The sequence below is a fragment of the Apus apus genome, chromosome 3 (assembly GCF_020740795.1).
Source record: "Apus apus isolate bApuApu2 chromosome 3, bApuApu2.pri.cur, whole genome shotgun sequence".
NCBI lineage: Eukaryota > Metazoa > Chordata > Aves > Apodiformes > Apodidae > Apus > Apus apus.
In genome coordinates this window covers 88,030,524-88,048,348 of record NC_067284.1, presented here as the reverse complement: position 1 = coordinate 88,048,348, position 17,825 = coordinate 88,030,524, and the positions used below count along the sequence as shown (strand labels likewise).

The 17,825-nt window shown below is 35.3% G+C and overlaps 1 protein-coding gene across 3 annotated transcripts in view; it reads left to right on the top strand.

Annotated features, from left to right (window-relative positions):
* Window positions 1-17,825, top strand: part of TTC13 (tetratricopeptide repeat domain 13) — a 37,981-nt gene extending 20,156 nt beyond the window's left edge. For 2 of the 3 annotated variants that reach the window (XM_051614696.1, XM_051614693.1), the window contains exons 13-23: window positions 822-952; window positions 1,286-1,418; window positions 1,911-2,003; window positions 6,169-6,252; window positions 7,712-7,796; window positions 10,061-10,170; window positions 11,795-11,930; window positions 12,641-12,720; window positions 13,896-13,974; window positions 14,795-14,874; window positions 17,662-17,825. In XM_051614696.1, coding sequence (XP_051470656.1) covers window positions 822-952; window positions 1,286-1,418; window positions 1,911-2,003; window positions 6,169-6,252; window positions 7,712-7,796; window positions 10,061-10,170; window positions 11,795-11,930; window positions 12,641-12,720; window positions 13,896-13,974; window positions 14,795-14,874; window positions 17,662-17,785 — 1,135 coding nt within the window. In that variant the 3' untranslated portion in view covers window positions 17,786-17,825. The remainder of the gene's footprint in view (window positions 1-821; window positions 953-1,285; window positions 1,419-1,910; window positions 2,004-6,168; window positions 6,253-7,711; window positions 7,797-10,060; window positions 10,171-11,794; window positions 11,931-12,640; window positions 12,721-13,895; window positions 13,975-14,794; window positions 14,875-17,661) is intronic. The other variant, XM_051614695.1, reaches the window with a different exon arrangement.

Below are 17,825 nucleotides of genomic sequence, written 5' to 3'. Positions count from 1 at the left end.
CTATTGTATTTCATTTTTTCTTGCAAATTATGTTAAAGAGTTTGATGTGGTCATTGTTAGCATTATATAGCAGCCTTCTTGTTTCTTGTCTTAAGTTTTTATTTTGTTATAGGTGTACTTAATAGATTTTTAGTGGCAGCTGGGTTTCACTGGAGAAAAAAAAATACTATCCAGAGTAATTTAGGTAACCAGTATTTTAGGAGGAGGGTGTTTTCAGTCAACAAAGCAGGGCATTTTATTAGAATAGGCTTCAGCCTATTTCTCATGCTGTAAACTAATTTCTAGCTGTATTGTCATGTATTCACTTTTATCTATGTAAAATTTTGCAAAGTTAAAAGCTTATGCCTTTTGCGTGCTTGGAGTAGAATCCACTTTTTTTTTTAGCACAAGAAGCTTTTACAGAATTAAAGAAGTTATGGATTAAGGCTTTCAGTTTATATGCATACTCTTTTCATACTTAAGTGTTCCTCAGGGTCAGTGTAACATGAAAGATAATGAAACAATGTAACATCTAAGTATCTGTGAAATTTATTTAGTATCACTTACTATGAGCAAGTCTGAAAGTGAAAAGGTGGCTGTCACAGTAGTAAGTTCTGGCATTGGGTTCACTAATACCAGAATTTAATTTGAGATATGGTGTGTGGCTGCCATGTACTGTGTATGTTCAGTGGGGTGGGAAGAGGAATGAGTGTTCTTTATATTGCTTTTAAGTATTTCTCACAAAAATGGCATTGATTATCAGACAAACAAATCTATGCTTTACAACTTTCAGGACTTTTGTTGCCAAGTTATGTCTGATGCATGTTTTTCTCCTCTGTAAGAGATGTGTTATTTCAGAATTTTGAAAGCTATAAGCCTGATGTGCAAGAACTCATATGTGTAGCTGATCATCTGGGTTCCATGATGCAGTATGAGACACCGGGATTTCTTCCAAATAAAAGAATACATAGAGGTATGCTGAAAATGTTCTGTAAATTTGAGTTGGAAAAATAAAAAATCTGTGTTGATAATTTAACACTATACCTTTGCTATTTGCAAATGAGTTTTATTGCTCTGTTCCTTTCAAATTAGATAAAAAGTTTAAAATAATCATTATGTCAGCAATTTCTTGACCTAATTTGGAACTGGAAATTATGATCTCCTGGCTTTTATTGATGTCATCGATTCTTTTCCTGTAAATACATTCACTTCCCTACTTCAGTTTTCCTACCTATACAAAAATGAGTGTTTGGCTCTAATGGGTTTTCTGTTGTTTGTCCCTCTCTCCTCCTCCCTGCATGCCCAGCAATGGGGTTGGCCACGCTAGAAGTAATGCAAGCTGTGCAGAGGACTTGGGCTAACTCCAAAGTTCGGATGAATGGGAAAACTAGACTGATGCAATGGAGAGATATGTTTGATATTGCTGTGAAGTGGCGAAGGTAATGGTAAAAGAGAGAGAGCAAGCCTTGTGATGGTTGTAGTAGTGATGCATGCTTCCATTAACCAAGGGGCAGAAGTCATGGAGGAGAAAATGAGCACTTAGTACCACTCTGTAACTAGAAAGTATTCTGATGAAAGATAAGGGTGATTTAGGTACAGTGAGTGCACTTCTGAAAATACTCAATTTTTCTTCTTTCTGTTAAAAAAAGAGAGTTTGGAATAGCACTTTCTGGCTGAGGCAAAGCTGTGAGTAGGATACATTGCAGCTTAGGCTAACAAAAACTAACAGTTCCAAACTGCGGCAACATAAAATGCTTGTGACTTTTTTTTTTCTTATGAAAATTGTAGGTGCATTTCAATAAAGGGCTTTTTTTGGTTGATCTCTGAATTCTAGCTTTTGCCTAAAATTACTGGTGTTTGCACAAAGCTTAATTAAAAATAACTACATGGAGTGAAATGTGTGCCAATATGAATGTCCTTTGTCTTTGTAGGATAGCTGACCCTGACCAGCCTGTACTTTGGTTGGACCAGATGCCTGCCCGAAGCCTTAGCAGAGGTTTCAATAATCACATAAACTTAATCAGGTATGAGAGTTTTTCCAAACAACCTTCCCCAATACCTAAGGGATTGCACCAGAATTTACTGGCTGTTCATGAAACAACCTATTACAGTATTGAATGTTTATGTGTTTATTGTTTTGCTTTAATATGTATTTTATATTTCCTAATGGAACATTTGGGTTTTGTGAACCTCAGATCTTCCCTCATGACATTTTCCAGAATATCAACTGTACAACTGAGTTATAGTAAAATCTTAACTAGGATCCAAATGATACATTTTTTAATGTGCTGTTTTTAATTTCAAAATCACCTTAAATGTGCAAATTAGATGATGTTCATGACAGTTGTAATTTTTTCAAATGCTGCTTCTCAAAAATAGTGGCAGCAGTAATGAAACAATGTTGGTTGTTTAGCTTTAATACCAATTTACAATAGAGAGGAAAAACGTAGTTCTTTTAGTTGTTTTCAAAGCAATCAGTCCTAAGTAAAGCAAAAATGACGAAATAAGTAACCTGTGAAAAGTAACAGATGCACTTTCAAACAAAGGTAAAATTTAAAAAACAGAACCACTGTTGTACGTTCCATCTTCTCCCATGCTGCAAGACACAGTTTTGTAGTCAATGACAGTGCTACCTCCCATGAAGTGGTAGAGGTGAGAGACTCAATGTGGCAAATCACTGTCAATCACAGGAGCAGAGTGTGTTTGTGTAAGCAAGTATGTAGCCAGGTTTCATCTATTTCCCCCCACCATGGGATATATTGAATCTTTGATCTGTCATTCTGCCTTTATATCTATTTCTTTCTTTTTTGAGAAGCTGTATGGAAAAATGAGGATAAGGGAAGCAAAGCCTTCTCAAGAATTATTTCAGGTGGAAAAAATTAGCAGTACTATAGCGTTCATGTACAGAGGGTAATGAGAATTGGTCCATGCTTTTGCTTCCACTCTACGGAGTGGACCCTAGCAGCCTCCACCTTGCTTTAGGGAGTGGTTGCAATGCAGGGTTAAACTCCAGTGCAGATCAGTAGTTGGCCTGCAAGGTGTGCTTCTTCTTGAACATTCTTATGCTCAGGCTCCTGTCTTCGCTCAAGCCAAGTATTACATTTGGACTCCAAGCTCTGTCCATTTTTGCTGTTGCTGCATTTCTCTCTTCTAACACATATGATGCAGGAGAAAACACAACCATCTGTGCTTTGAGACAAGGATGTGTTCTATACTTCATCTGTTTCTTTCTGGTTTTATTTTAAATGAGATAGTAAAAGCTTAATTTCTAGGTGACGAGTGCTGGCAGAAGGGCATTCATGTAACACACTGGATCATCATGCTGAAAATGTCATTGAACATTTAATCTGGGGAAATGCTTCCCTGTACAGGATTTCTGTGTCAGCAGCTCTGTTTTTCACTGCCCAAAGTACTTTACTTGTTCTCCTCTCATTAGACAACACTAGCAAAATTCATTATTTACTGTACCAGCTGTTTTGGTGATGTCATGGAAAATAGAAAATAGAATAAGCTTTGTGGGAATTCAGAATGGTAGGACCACAGTGAATCTAATTCTAACCATTTGGTTTTGCCTCAGCCTTGACTTTCATGGATCTCATCAGCATTTTCATCCCATTTTTTTGATTGATAGGTAGTAGTTCTCTAAAAATTATTGATTTGGCAACTTTTTGGAAGGAACAATAGATTTGAAGCAGCCTAAATACTTCTGCCTTAGTAATTAAACATACTATTTGGTACTGCATGGTGATTGCATCCTATTTGATTCTGGAAATACATACTTGTTTGATCATTCTGCGTCACAAATAATAGCTGCTTTCATTGCTCAGCTTTCTGTAGTGATTTGTTTCTGCTTTTGGATTCCCTCCCAATGATTTCATGTGAGGTGAGGGATTAAATAAATTATTATATTAAATGGTAATATGTTTTAAAAATTTATTTTACTTTTGAAGCATGTTCAAGTCCATTATGATTTCTAAATGACATTTTGCTCTTAATGGATTATACAGATCTGTATAATCCCCTTCTTGCATTATTCAGCTGTCAAATGGCTGCTGACTGAAAATATTAATAGGGTACAGAGCTAACACATTTTTATTGGTAATTGAGATCACTTGACCGTTTTTAAGGAAGATGTATGTTGCTTTATATTTGGCTTACATTTTTATAACTGTATGACTAAGGCTGAATTATTTCTATGGCATGGCTACCTGAAAACCAGGTGTAACAGATTTATTTATTTTTTTTTAGGCTGACAAATGACAGCCTTCCTGGTTATTAACTATACAAAGATAAAAGCTCTTTAATCAAATAGGTGTAACAACAGAACTTGGGTGTTCTTTTAGTAATTGTAACAGATCTGATCTTGCTGAGCTGAAGCTGTCTCTAGGTTCTACTTGGTCTAAATTGCACACCAGTAATTTCTGGTGTACAAAGGTTGTTAGAATAGATATACATTAACCGTTTCATTTCCTCAGAATTCTTTGTCCATTATTGTTCAGTGATTCCTGTCAAATGAGTCTTGGCATGGAGGCATTAACATTCAGTGACTGCTGAATTACATTGCCTTTTGCAGAGTGGCAAAATGTTTGGAGAATGTCAGAAAGCAAGAACTTTTTTGTTTGTTTTGAGTCAATTTTGGGACCTTTTGTTAAAGGTGTATAAGAAACATCTTGCACTTCACAGTGTTTGATAAGCTTCCAGATTTTAACTTCCTCAAGATGGAAGTGTGTCAGCTGTCACTACTTCTTCAAGACAAATGCAACTTTGGCTTATCTCCTTTCTGCCTTAAATGATCAAAGCTACCAAGTTTTATTGAAAGTAGAAAACTGAAGTTATTTTCATTGGCAAAACATGAATTTCAGATCAGCTGAGCATTAATGTTATACTTAAGGTTCATATAAAAAAATGAAAACACTCTCTGGAACATTGTGACTTTTGAATTCTTGGTGGTAGTATTTATTAAAAAGGATAAAGAGTGGGGATAAACACAAATAACTTCTGACCACTCGCCAAAAGTCTTTCCTTGGTATTACTGCATCTAGATGGCCTAACAGAATGATAGGTCTAGTTTGGTTCTATTTTCTAAAATGCCATTAAAGGAAAGTTCTTATACTGACACGCTTCTGCCTGTTGTACAGATGTTTTTTTAATACTGATGGAAAGTGATGGGACGTACAACAAGGGCAAATTATGTGTATAGATTTTGCCTCATCCTTCTGTTTTCCCTACCTCCCTTTCCTATATGCAGATATATATTTGTGTTCTAATTCTGTTCTGTTTTTAAGGACAGTTTTTGCTGTTATTCTGAGACTAGGCCTACTAAAGTATAAGACTGTTGAGTGAGGCATTAGACAGGGAATTAAGCTGCCAAAAATCACCTAGAGAGGAAGAAAAGCTAAGTGTACACACCTTCCTGTGATTGACAGTGGTTTTGCTTCCTCAGAGAGCGATAACATTTGCTTTATAAAATCTTGTTTTGTAGACTGGGAGAAGAGGAAGGACTCCTACAAATACAATAATGGTATGTAATTTTTCCTCTCAGAATGGTTGTAATCCGAGCAGGTTTCTACCAAGCTTTTAATGTTGGGTTTTTTCTTTTCCTTAGTAGTCCAAGGGAAAATACAAGACCTTTCTGATGTTTTGTTAAACAATTACTACTTGTAACTGTTAGGAGTAAAAGCAAAATTACTTCAGTACAGAGGGATGTAGGTGAATAAAAATATGTATGGTCTCTCAGAGCAGATCAGCTTGTATTTTGGTAGATATATAAAATGCAGAGTGTTGGTTCTCAAAGTAAATCAGTATGCAGACTGAGGGTTTTCTCAGAGTTCTGCAATATTTGCAAGTGCCAACAACTGCCTAAGAATGATTATACCCTGATACAAATTGATAATTATGATATGGATAAGATTTACTGGATGTGGGCTTGTTGAGAATGGGGAAATATACATTAAATGTAGTTTATCAGAGAACACCAACACATAAGCTTTTGCAAGTTCACTCTGAAATTTATATTGAAAATGAGGAATGAGCAGTTCACTTCAGACAAACCTATAATTCATTCCTTTAATTTACAGTGCTTCTGTGGATTAAGTTCTGTCAAGTATTAATGAGCAATATTTGTGTCTTAGGTCTGAAATGTTGGGCTGAAGAAGAAGACTTTAAAAAAACCTTTTATTTTCTTTGTAGGGGACAGGTCATTAACATGCGGTACCTGGAATATTTTGAGAAAATTCTTCATTTTATCAAAGACAGGATCCTTGTTTATCATGGGTAAATGACTGATATCTTATTTCTCTTACTTTAGTCCCCTGGTAATACTGATTTGTAATTTACATAATATCATTTCGGAAAGTCGGAGAGACATTTTCTTAATTTTAGGGAGTTCTAGTTTTTTTAGTATCTATCATTGTTTATTTCCTTTTGGAAATGTAAAATCCTATTCATTGCCATGTAAAGAAACTGAAACTAATAGGAAAAAAACAGTGAATTACAGTGTATCTAGAAATAATAAAGGAGTTGAATTTGTACCCACAGTTTTGGCATGAGTGGGTCTCAATTCTTTCTAAAAATATGATTTATTGAAGATGTTGAGTTTCCTCCCATTATTTTCTGAATATTGAGATTAATTTATTAAATAGTAGGAGTGAGGAAAAAAGCTAAAAGAAGATGTGTAAGGTAGTTTTAATTCAAACTATTCTTTGAAAAGTGGTTTTAGAGGAGCAGAGAATCTTTACAACCTGTTAAATAGATGGGTCAGTAGACCTTGTCCTGGAACAGAAGACAGTTGTAGAATCTTGAATGAAAGAATGTGACTGAAGGTAATCTGAAATGTATGTTGGCATTTATTTCAAGTTTTGATCAGTTTTTCATTAATAAAATGACTTCCCCACCTGTGGCTCATTTGTGGCAACAGTGTTCTAACAGATACTCTGTTATCTTTATTATTCCAGTTATCTTTTTTTTTTTTTTTGCCTGGTAACTTACTAATTATTGAGTTCTGTTTCTCAATCTTACTACGCTACTTAAATATTAAAAAAATAAAGTGCAGAAAATCCTTATAACCATTGAAAACATGTAAGTTTAAAAAATGTATGATAGTTGCTGAAGATACACAAGTTCTGTAATAACTGGGGATTCTATCCTCTACTGGGAGAAGGTTTGTTCAGAGTGAGCCATCAGCATTTGACCTTGCATCAGGGCAATTTGTGCTGTGATTTTTCCTTTTTAAAATATAATTCTGTTCTTAAAATCTGAGTTTACAATGATTAATAAATACTAGAGCACTAGTTCAATAGGCTTCATCATGGTCCAGCTGTGTCTGCATCTGCGTATTTATGTACCTTTCAGGATACACAGATGCATATATTTTGAGAAGAGTATTTTTAAATTTAACTATTCTTCTTCCATCTTTCCCCATCAACAACGCCCTGCCCACATTCATTCATGCAAATACTGTTTTAATGAGTGGCCAACAGCAAATAAATAAGATAAACCTGAAATCTGAAGTTGAGGTTTGAAGCTGTATAATAGAAGCTGAGCCAAAGTAAAAGGAAACTAGTTTTTGAAGAACAGGAGAGCATGTGGCCAAGTATGAAGGCACTAAGTTTTAAAAAATAAATAAATAACTTCTAATAACTTTTTTCAGTATAACTTATTAGATTAAAGCTAGATGGATTTCAAAAAATGTGACGTGTTCAACTCTTATGATTCCATATTTAATTTTTTCCAGTGCTAATAATCCAAAAGGACTATTAGAGGTTCGAGAAGCTTTGGAAAAGGTACATAAAGTAGAAGATCTTCTTCCCATAATGAAGGTAAATTAAAGAAAACTTCAAAATATGATAAAAATGATAAAATGTATTCTGAGAGATATCCAGTTCCTCAGAATGTAATCACTATGTATAAGTTTAACATGAATAACTAGAAACACTAACTCAGGTTATTTCAAATCTGTATATATGTGGTATGACTCTTTAATATATACAGACACATGATATATATTTGAAAGGCTTAGCCTAACTGAATTGGTAAAGAAATGAGAGGAACAAACAAAGAAAAGATTGAATGTAGTTCATTGGAGCCAGTCTTATCATCTGGGAGGGTTTGTGCTCAGGCCCACCATACTGGGCTCACATTGTGCCTCTACAGTGTGAGGTAAAAACTGAAGATGTCTGCTTGACAGATAAGGAACATGGAAGCTCTTTTTTTTTGCTTAGGTTCATTAGTCCAGGTCAGTACATGTTTGGGCTGGCAGGGGGAAAGAGGGGAATAGCTGCTCTTAGTGACTGATGGCTAATCTCAAATTAAATCTTGGCTTACGTTCTTGTGCTTTGGAAGACTGTCAATTGGTTACATGACATGCAAAATTATTTATACTGTTATCTCAAGTAAAATAGTAAGACTTGAGCTGGGTTTAAGGAAAAGGTCTTCCCCTTCTCCCCCCTGCTACCTCAAATTAATCCAGGATGAGCAGCATGTAAGTGTTTGGGTTTGGGGAAACACTGTTACAAAGTGTTTATTTTTAAAGGGTTGTACCAGATTTTATTTAGAATAGAATAACTTTTGGGAAGAAGCAGTCATTCTAAGCAGAGACAAACAAAGCTTTCTTATTGAGTGTGTTCATGCTGCAATTTAATATCTAAGCAAAGCTGATGAATTGCCATAGAGCAGAGCTCTCTAAAGATAAGCTGCTACTACTGGTTGACTGTCTGGGTTTGGATTTGTACGTGCTACTAGTGATCACTCACTTGTGTGCTTACAGATACCTTTATGAAAGCAACATGGCTCAAGGACTAAATTTTTAATGGTGGTTTTTTTTTTCACTATCTGTTACTATTATAAGTGCCTTCAAAGAACCTACCATGATTTTGGAGGTCCCTTTTATATTACTGTCTTGTTCTTGGCCTAGAAAGGTGAAGCCAAATGGATACTAACTGAACCTAAACAAAAATTTGTGATGAAGAGGTAGTAGATGTTGGGGTGGATAGACAGTTAAATGTTCTGCTGGCACACGAATGTGCAATAGGCAGCTGTAGAACACCTAATATGGCTACTGTTGTATTGTAGGCCATACAAAATGCTATTATTAGTGGAGTAAAAATTATAGATTACTCCAAGAGGATGGTGAAAACATATAAACGGTGGACTATACGTGACTTATTTCAAAATAGATGTCTCAACTGGCAGCAAATATTCTTTCTGGTTTTCATAACCTGTAGATTTTGCTCTGGTTTGAATCTCTGGTATCCCATTCCAAACTGTATGGAAGTGGAATACTGTTTCTTATTAGAGGTTTTAGATTTCTTTAAAATAAATGAAGATTCTCTTTAAGTGAAACATCCTAAATCACAAGTTCTATCTTAAAGAATTGTCTGAGTAATTAATTCAACATTATTGCATAATAGTCATTCATAGTGTCTGTATAAAATGAATGTCTGCTAATATTGATGTAGTTTGGTTATTCAGATAGCTGGGGAATGTTGTATGTTAAAAGCTGGGCTTTTGGCTTTGCTTAAATACACTTTTGCCTGGTTAATACAACTCATTGGCTACAAATTACACTTAAATAATGTAGCTTTGCACATTTTTTAAACTTTGTGGTATTTCGTTCTGATGAGGATAAATATTAATTGAAAGTGGATCATAGTGAAGAACTTGTTGCTGTGAGCTGTATTCTGGAACCTACACTTAAGACTTAATGCAGCTACTTCTTAGTGTAAACATAGAACAGGCTCTCAAATTCTTGCTGTTACTTTTACACTGTTACTCCAAAAGGTTACTATCAACATGCAGCTTGTGGAGAATTCTGTACAACTCAAACTATTTTGTAAAGTTTCAGAAACAGGGCCGCTTTATGTTTGCTATATAAAGTTTAAAGTTAATATGCCTCATTCAATATTTATGATTTTCCATTCAGTAGGAAATAAAGGATAAATGAAAAAATGTGATTGACAGTAACTTTATCCTGTTCCCTCCGTTTGTCCATTTTCATTTCTGCTCCAGGTATTTTAGTGTTTCTGAACAACAGCTAGGCAGTCTGTTCACTCTAATATTACCTTTTTTTTTTTTCTTTTGAAAGCAGTTTAACAGTAAAACAAGAGATGGGTTTACTGTGAACACAAAAGTCCCCAGCCTCAAGGATCAAGGGAAAGAATATGATGGATTCACAATTACAATAACAGGAGATAAGTATGTTTGCTATTTTCAGTGGTTTAGGTACATTAAGCAATTATAAAGTCTTAGCAATTAATCTTCTGAAATGTAATTTCTACTTGCATAAAGTGGCTTTTGTTTTTCACTAATGGCAATTTGTAAAGAACTAAAAAATTTACACTTGAGGACTTTTGATTCCTGTTGTGTTCCTTCACAAAAAGGGAATATGGATAACATTAATTGATGGAATGGGCCCGGTTGAGATGATTCTTCAGCATATAGCACAAAAGTGAAGAGAGATCTTGTTATTCATCTCGGATTATAAAATGCCTAAAGGGGAAAAAAAATAATCTTTAAAACCCTCAGATTTTATCCATATCAAAATACATTTCTTGTTGTGGGACTTTTTCTGTTATGAGGACTAAAAAGTCATGAATAGAATGGAAATTTCTGTGGTCTGAGAATGGAAGAAACTCTCTTTTATTCTTTTTTTTATGCTTATTTTTGAGATGTTTGCAGATGTTCTGTCTGCAAATGCCAATTTAGATATGACGATACAATCAGAAGGCTTTAGACCACTCTTTGGGCTAGATAGCAAATTTCTCACTTTATGGATACTGGCTCCTTGTCTTCCTGAAGAATAAACATTAATCTGAAGCTCAGAAGTTCTGTCCTACTACTAGCCAAAAGTTTGGCATATGGAATTTAAAATTCCATAGTTTGGAGTTTTTCCCAAAACTTGTGTGCTTCTAATAAGGGGCATGGAAGCCAAACTTCTCTTCTGAAGTGTTAACATATCTTCTCTAGTTTTTTAGTTTTGCATTCTAAATAATATTTCTATATACAGTGAAATGGCATTAAATATATGGCCACACTGTTTTAAGGAAATTATTTTACTGTTAGTAAAATAGTATAACTTTGTTCTGCACAAACTTTGTTCAGTATTAGTCAATCTGTTTTGATCCAAAGTTTGTAACTATGCTTTTATACCAAAACAATTCCATTTTGGTAGTTTAAAAGTTAAGAAAGCTACAGTTTGCATTCTATACAAAAATCTCAAGACCATGAAGATACTTCAATATTTCATATTTCTTATGCGTTGCCTGAACTTTAAGTGAAACACTAGTGCTTGTCAGGTATTTTTCAATGGAAATATTTCATCTGTGATTATACAGCAGTCTTTATATATTCTTTTCAGCCAAACTTACAGTGTGCCAAAACATTTTTAATTTAAGTTATTTTTTTAATGTATTTTTTTATTTTAACGGAGAGGGGCAATTTACATAATGTTCTGCTTAAGGAAATTATAGAATCATAGGATGGTTTGAGTTGGAAGGGACTTTGAAGATCATCTAGTCCCAACCCCTGTGCATGGGCAGGGACACCTCCTGCTAGACCAGGTTGCTCAAAGCCCAATCCAACCTGTCCCTGAACACTTTCAGGGAGGGGGCAGCCACAGCTTCCCTGGGCAGCCTGTTCCAGTGTCTCATGACCCTCATAGTGAAGAATTTACTGGAACAAGAATGATAGGACAAAGGTTATAAGGTGGTGTTCATCTGTAGTACATTTGTAACTTACTCTGGATATTAGTTTATTCATCAAGTTACTGTTCTACTGTTCAAAAAAGTTCTTACCTCGTTTTTTTTCATCTACTTGATAGAGTGGGAAACATATTATTTTCAGTAGAAACTCAGACAACAGAAGAGAGAACACAGCTGTATCACGCAGAAATAGATGCGCTATATAGAGATCTAACAGCTAAAGGAAAAATTCTAATCCTGTCTGCAGAGCTGGGGGTAAGGCTGTTTTAGTGGAAATTATGAATTCCGTGATGAAATTGTATTATGTTTTTATACCTCCTATTTCTTAGTCAGTGTTCTAATAATTTTTCACAGAGCTCTTAATAAAATCGACTGCTTGCTTAAACCCAATTCTGACAAACAACCTAAGAAGTTCCCATTATTCTATCTGTTACTTTAAAATTTGCTGTGCTTTGCTGCAGTAATAGAGAGAGTCCAGGCAAGGTCTCAGTACCACAGCGTGTTCTGTTCCTCCCCACCCCACCTACCCCTATTTTCTTTATTTTTCTTGTGGATCTGTGTTCACTGTTTCTTCATCCTTAGAAGCGCTACTTAGGATTTGGCTCACGGTGGTTACACAACAGATGAGAAGTAACATGACTTAATGAGAAGCACTAGAATTGTGTTTGAGTTGATTTGTGTTGCACTGAGAATCTGACTGCATTTGAGGTTCTTCTTTCCGGTTTTCATCTTTTAATACCATGTAGATGAACTGTTTTTCACCTAAATTTTAAACGTGTAACAAAATAATTTGTTTAAACATCTGTTGATCAGAATTCAACTTATTAATTTGATAATTTTCACATTTGAAATGTTCTTTAAAAAAATACAAAAATCACAGTACTGTAAGACTTCCTAATATGAATTCCTTTAAATGGTATTACCTGACTGTTAAACTGAATTTGCTTTTTTTTGCTCTTGCTTAGGAAGTAGATGCTGTTTGCAACTTGATCCTGTCATTAGTTTATTACTTCTATAATTTAATGCCACTTTCAAGAGGATCTAGGTTAGTGATTGTCTTTTATCGTGTCTGTTTTCTTGGATGCATGCTGTAAAATGTCCACGTGTTGCAGTATCTTTGTACATTTTTAATTCCAAAAGCTAAAAAAGCTCTGGATTGAGCTGTGTGTCCTGCACAGTCTCTGATTTTGTGCTGTTATGATGATGGGTACTGACCCAGTACTGTTTTAAAAGCTAGTTTGTAATTGCTGATGGTAACTATTCATAGCTGCATGTATATTTAGAATGGTGAGTAGTCTCTATTTATAAACTTCAGCTCAAAGATGGAAAAGTGTCATTTTTAAGTTGTAATGGTTGGATTCCTAATCCATATTACTTTACACCACTGCTGTTTCACTCAAGAAGCTTTACCAAAATGTGTAGTTAAGATGAAATATACTTTGTGATAACGTATGTTAATAAAATACACTAAAATATTACTTTAGTAATTTATTGCAACTGTTTGGGTCACCAGATCCTAGAATAAAATCCCATGTGGCAGATCTGTTCAACTGAAATTCTAGTTTAATTCAAACCTGGCTGTCTCTAACACTATTATGAATCTCTTTTCCACAAAGCACTGAGGATATTAAAGCTTATTATTAAACACAGGTCAGTAGAAAATAATGTTGTTAAAGTACTGAGACTTCTTTTTATAATCAGACTTGCCTTTGTCCTGAAGAATGTAAAAATTAACAGAAATTATGTCTGAATTTTACCATTTAAAAAATTAAGTTAAATTTTAAAAAACATTGAGTAACTGAACAGTTTTACAGTGACTCTAGCTCTGTTACAGTCGAGCTCATAAACTCTTCTGGGCTGCAGCTAAGCTTCTTGAGAACAGGAGTTTGCTTTGTTTCCAGCTCTGTGGAGTCTTAAGAACTCCTAAGTCTGAAACTGCGACTCTGACTACTGTAGAAACAGTGTTCTTCAGTAGTTAAACTCTATAGGATCTTAACTTCATTCCAGTGGTGGTGGAAAGTAATGGTGATTTCACTTTTTAAGTGTTTTATGATTGTTTTTACTTCTAAAATAAAGTAACTATCACAGTAATTTTACTCACCTCGTATGAAACCATACTAGATTCTTTGTTTTCTAGTCTGAAATAGCATTATGGAAAAGCTTCTATTGTGCTTTGTTTTGTTGGCTTTGATTTTTTTTAATTTTTTTTTTTTCTTTTAGTGTGATAGCTTATTCAGTGATCATGGGAGCACTAATGGCAAGTGGAAAAGAAGTATCAGGAAAAATCCCTAAAGGAAAGGCAAGTATCAAAACAGACTGGGTCAGCTTTGATGGAGGAAGTAATGCTTGCAAATGTGTGGAAGGAGCTGTAAGAACCAACAGAAGTTGCACACTTGTTTACTGGAGATGGGATAGCTGCATACTGTGATGTCTTGCAGCCTGAGAGAGTTTTGGAAGTTTCATTGCTCTTCTGACAGTGGGTGAGATTGAGATAGTATGTCCAGTAAATCTGGTTAGGCAGATTTTAGCAGTTTGTGTCTCACAGTAGTTACATATTGGTAACTGAAGCATTTCTAGGGTGCTGAGCTGCACTTTTCAGCTTTCTTTGAGAAGGGTGCTGAGAACATTTGGACAGAATTATTTGCTTAAGTGTTTCAATACTAGTGAACCCATGTTTTTGGCTGAACATTGTTTTGCTGAAAACTTATTTTTAGCTGTAGATACAACTTTGCACAAATTTCTTGGCTAAGGGTGGTCAAACTTGTCTGAAAACCCACTGTGGAAAGAAGCAATACAGAATGCCTGGAAATTCCAATATTAATCTGCCAATCATTTGAAACAATATTTTTCAGAATACAGTATGTAGAAATGAGAAATATCCCCATTTTGTTTGGACATTGTAATAAAGCGCTAAAGACAGTCAATATTTTCTGGCAATGGCTGATAAGTAAAAACATGTTGTTAAGAGATAAAGAAATAATGGGGTTTTGTCACAAAAGGAAGGATATGTTTTTAAAGTAAAATGTGTATGTTAAGATTAATTGAGGATTAACTCCCTGAAATTAGATAACTTAAAGCTTGTCTGATTTCTTAAGATTTTTTTGTTGTTGCATTTTCAGCTGGTTGATTTTGAAGCTATGACAGCACCAGGGTCTGAAGCTTTTAGCAAAATTGCAAGGAGCTGGATGAATCTAAAAAGGTAAATCTTTTTGTTCAGATGAAGAGATGAGGAAATAAAATATGAAAGGCTTGAAATTTAAAATTTAAACCTATACTAAAAAAATGTTACTTCGATAATATGAGTTTAGTAAATGATTCAGTGTATTTTTTTAACACCATTTAGGAATTGCTGAGACTAGTTTTGAATTTACAAACACAGTAGCTTATTTCTAGTCTAACAGAATAGTTAGGAGTCTAGACATTCAGCTATGTGAATATTAACCTCTAAGAAAATTATTTGGGTTAATATTTTCTTTGGTTTATCCAGTGGTCATATCTGCCTTTTTCTTATTAATTTTTTATCATTAGTAAATCTGGCGATTGAGTCAACAAAGCAGGGAAATATTTTAACTTTGTTTTCCTCGTTCTTAAGGGCTCTTTTCAAAATGTATATAAAAAATAATTTCCTTATCCTTTAGTGCTGTTTTATTTCAGAGGATAAGTATTTTCAAGGTAGATGGAAATTTTTAATATACAGAATTACATCACTTAGTATAACTGCATTACTTTTCTTTTTTATTTTCCTGTGAATTGATTTTTGAATAGTGAACACATTAATTCCTTGACAATATTGTGAATCTGGTGCATTTTATTTGTACCTTAGAGGTTATTCCCCACATAAAATCTAAAAATTGGGCCAGAGACAAAACCAGTTTTAGTATCCTTCAGGTCAGGGTCAAGACACTTAAAGGGTGCTGGGAGAACTGGACGATGTCCTTACGAGGCCATCTATAGGCTCTGAAAGGTTGTGCACATCAGGGACATTCTTGGTGACTGCAGGAAAGGAAATCTTGCATCCATCTTCTAGAAGGACAACTCTGACCAGCTGTAGGCTGGTCAGACTCGGTTTGATTCCTGGGAAAGTCATGAAGTGAGTCATCTGGGAAAGCATTTCAGGGTATGTGAAGGAGAAGGTGACTGGGGCCAGTCAACATGAGCTTACTAAACATTGTGTGACCCAATATTATTGCTTTGTGCAATAAAACATCAAGATCTGGGAATGAGAAGAGAGTTGTTGTTGTTTATTTTTACTTCAGCAAGGACTCCCACAATACTCTCATACCAGGAGAATATGTTGTGGTCTGGACAAATGGACAGCTAGATGGGTAAAAAGCTGTTCAGATAATCAGATTTAGGAGATACTCAGCACTTTAGACCACACCTAGAATACTGTATCCAGTTTGGGGCAGCTGCAGTAAAGAGTATGCTAAATGGGAGCAAATTCAGTAGGCAGCCACCAAGATGGTCACAGGGCTGGAGCACAGGCCTTAACAGGAGTGAGTTGGGCTTGTTCAGCCTGGAGAAGAGAAAACTTTGGCCCAACAGCAACTTTGCAGTACCTGCAGGTATTGAGAATATGGTGCTGGGCAGCTTTTGGTGGGAGGACAACGGCAACGGTGCATGAGTTGAAACAAGGTTCAGACCGAATATAATCTTTTCACACTGAGGGTAGTCAAGCAGCAGAGCAGGCTACCCAGGGAGGCTGTGCAGTCTCCCACCCTGAGGATTTTTCAAGACCTGACAGGATAAAGCCCTGACATCCTGTTCTGATTTTTCAGTTGACCTTGCTTTGAGCAGGATGTTAGATCACAGACCTTCTGAGATCTGGTCCAACCTGACTTATTCTTGAGAGCCTGAGGAACTCTGCAGCTACTGTTAGTGCCAAGTATCTCATACTGATGAGTGGTGTTTAACTTCACTAGACTTTATAACATCAGTTCTCAGCCTGGTGAATTTCACAAGACTATAAAATCTATTCCTAAATGAAGAAGGCTATAAAGAAGACAGGGGCATCTTTGTCAGACTCAGACTAAAAATCTAAATGTAAATGCAGTCAAAATCAGCATTTATCAAGGACTGACATTTTTCAACTATGGTGTAGCAAGAAGTTGCAGTTTTTATTAAAAGTAGTCTGCACAAATATTGAGACTTGGTTGTCTGGGAAATATAAAATATTTATGGTTCCTACAATTTTGTACTATAAATTCCTAAGTTATATACTCAACTTCTTTCTTAATCCTCTTTCCATGGTGTGGTTTTTTTGTTTGTTTTGGTGTTGGTTTTTTGTGGTTTCTTTTTTTCCTTAAGACGTCTTTACTGAAGGGGAACTCTTCTCTTGGGAGCAAAGTCAGTTTAAGCCATTTCAACCCTACCTGTGTGTTTCTGACGCTCTCATTTGTACTGTTGAAATTTGTGGGAATCCATAGCAAGCCAGATCAGGAAACTGATTTCCGTTAAAAACAATCTTGACAAAACCAGAATTTATTTTCAACTGGGACAATTCCATAGTGTAGTTCCACCAGTAGTGTTGCTGGCTCAAATGAATGATGTATAATGGGACAAGGAATGAGCCAGAGTGAAGAAAATGCTAAAGCTGATTTTGCTTGATGCTGAGAAAAGTAACTGTAGAAGCACAGCCCAAAGGACTTGAAGTAGTAATATGAAGGCAATTAACTTGAGTAGCTAATTTGTCTGTGGTAGAAGAATAATAGTGGGTAGGGTAAGTAAGGCTTGAAGACTTGAAGCAGTAAAATTTTGCTTTAACTTCTGCCATTTCCAAAGGCTGTTTTATGTAGTCGTTATGTTCATTCTGTGTAGTGAGGAGTCATGAGAAGCAAGAGGTGGCTGTGGGCAGCAGATGCTTCAGTTCAGGTCCCAGATTTGTTGGAGAAGGGGAGGAAAAGAAATGCAAGCTAATGTGTTAACTTTCAGGTAAATCATAAAACTTGGCAAAAGATAAATAATTTTCTTTTTTTTCTCCTCTCAGTATTTCACCTTCTTACAAGAGCCTACCATCAGTATCAGAGACTTTTCCAACCCTGAGAACGATGATTGAAGTACTAAATACAGACTCATCTCACTGTCTAAAAAAAACTATAGTTGTTGTATAATTTATACAAATAAAAGACCAAGAGGTATTGCTTCATAAAT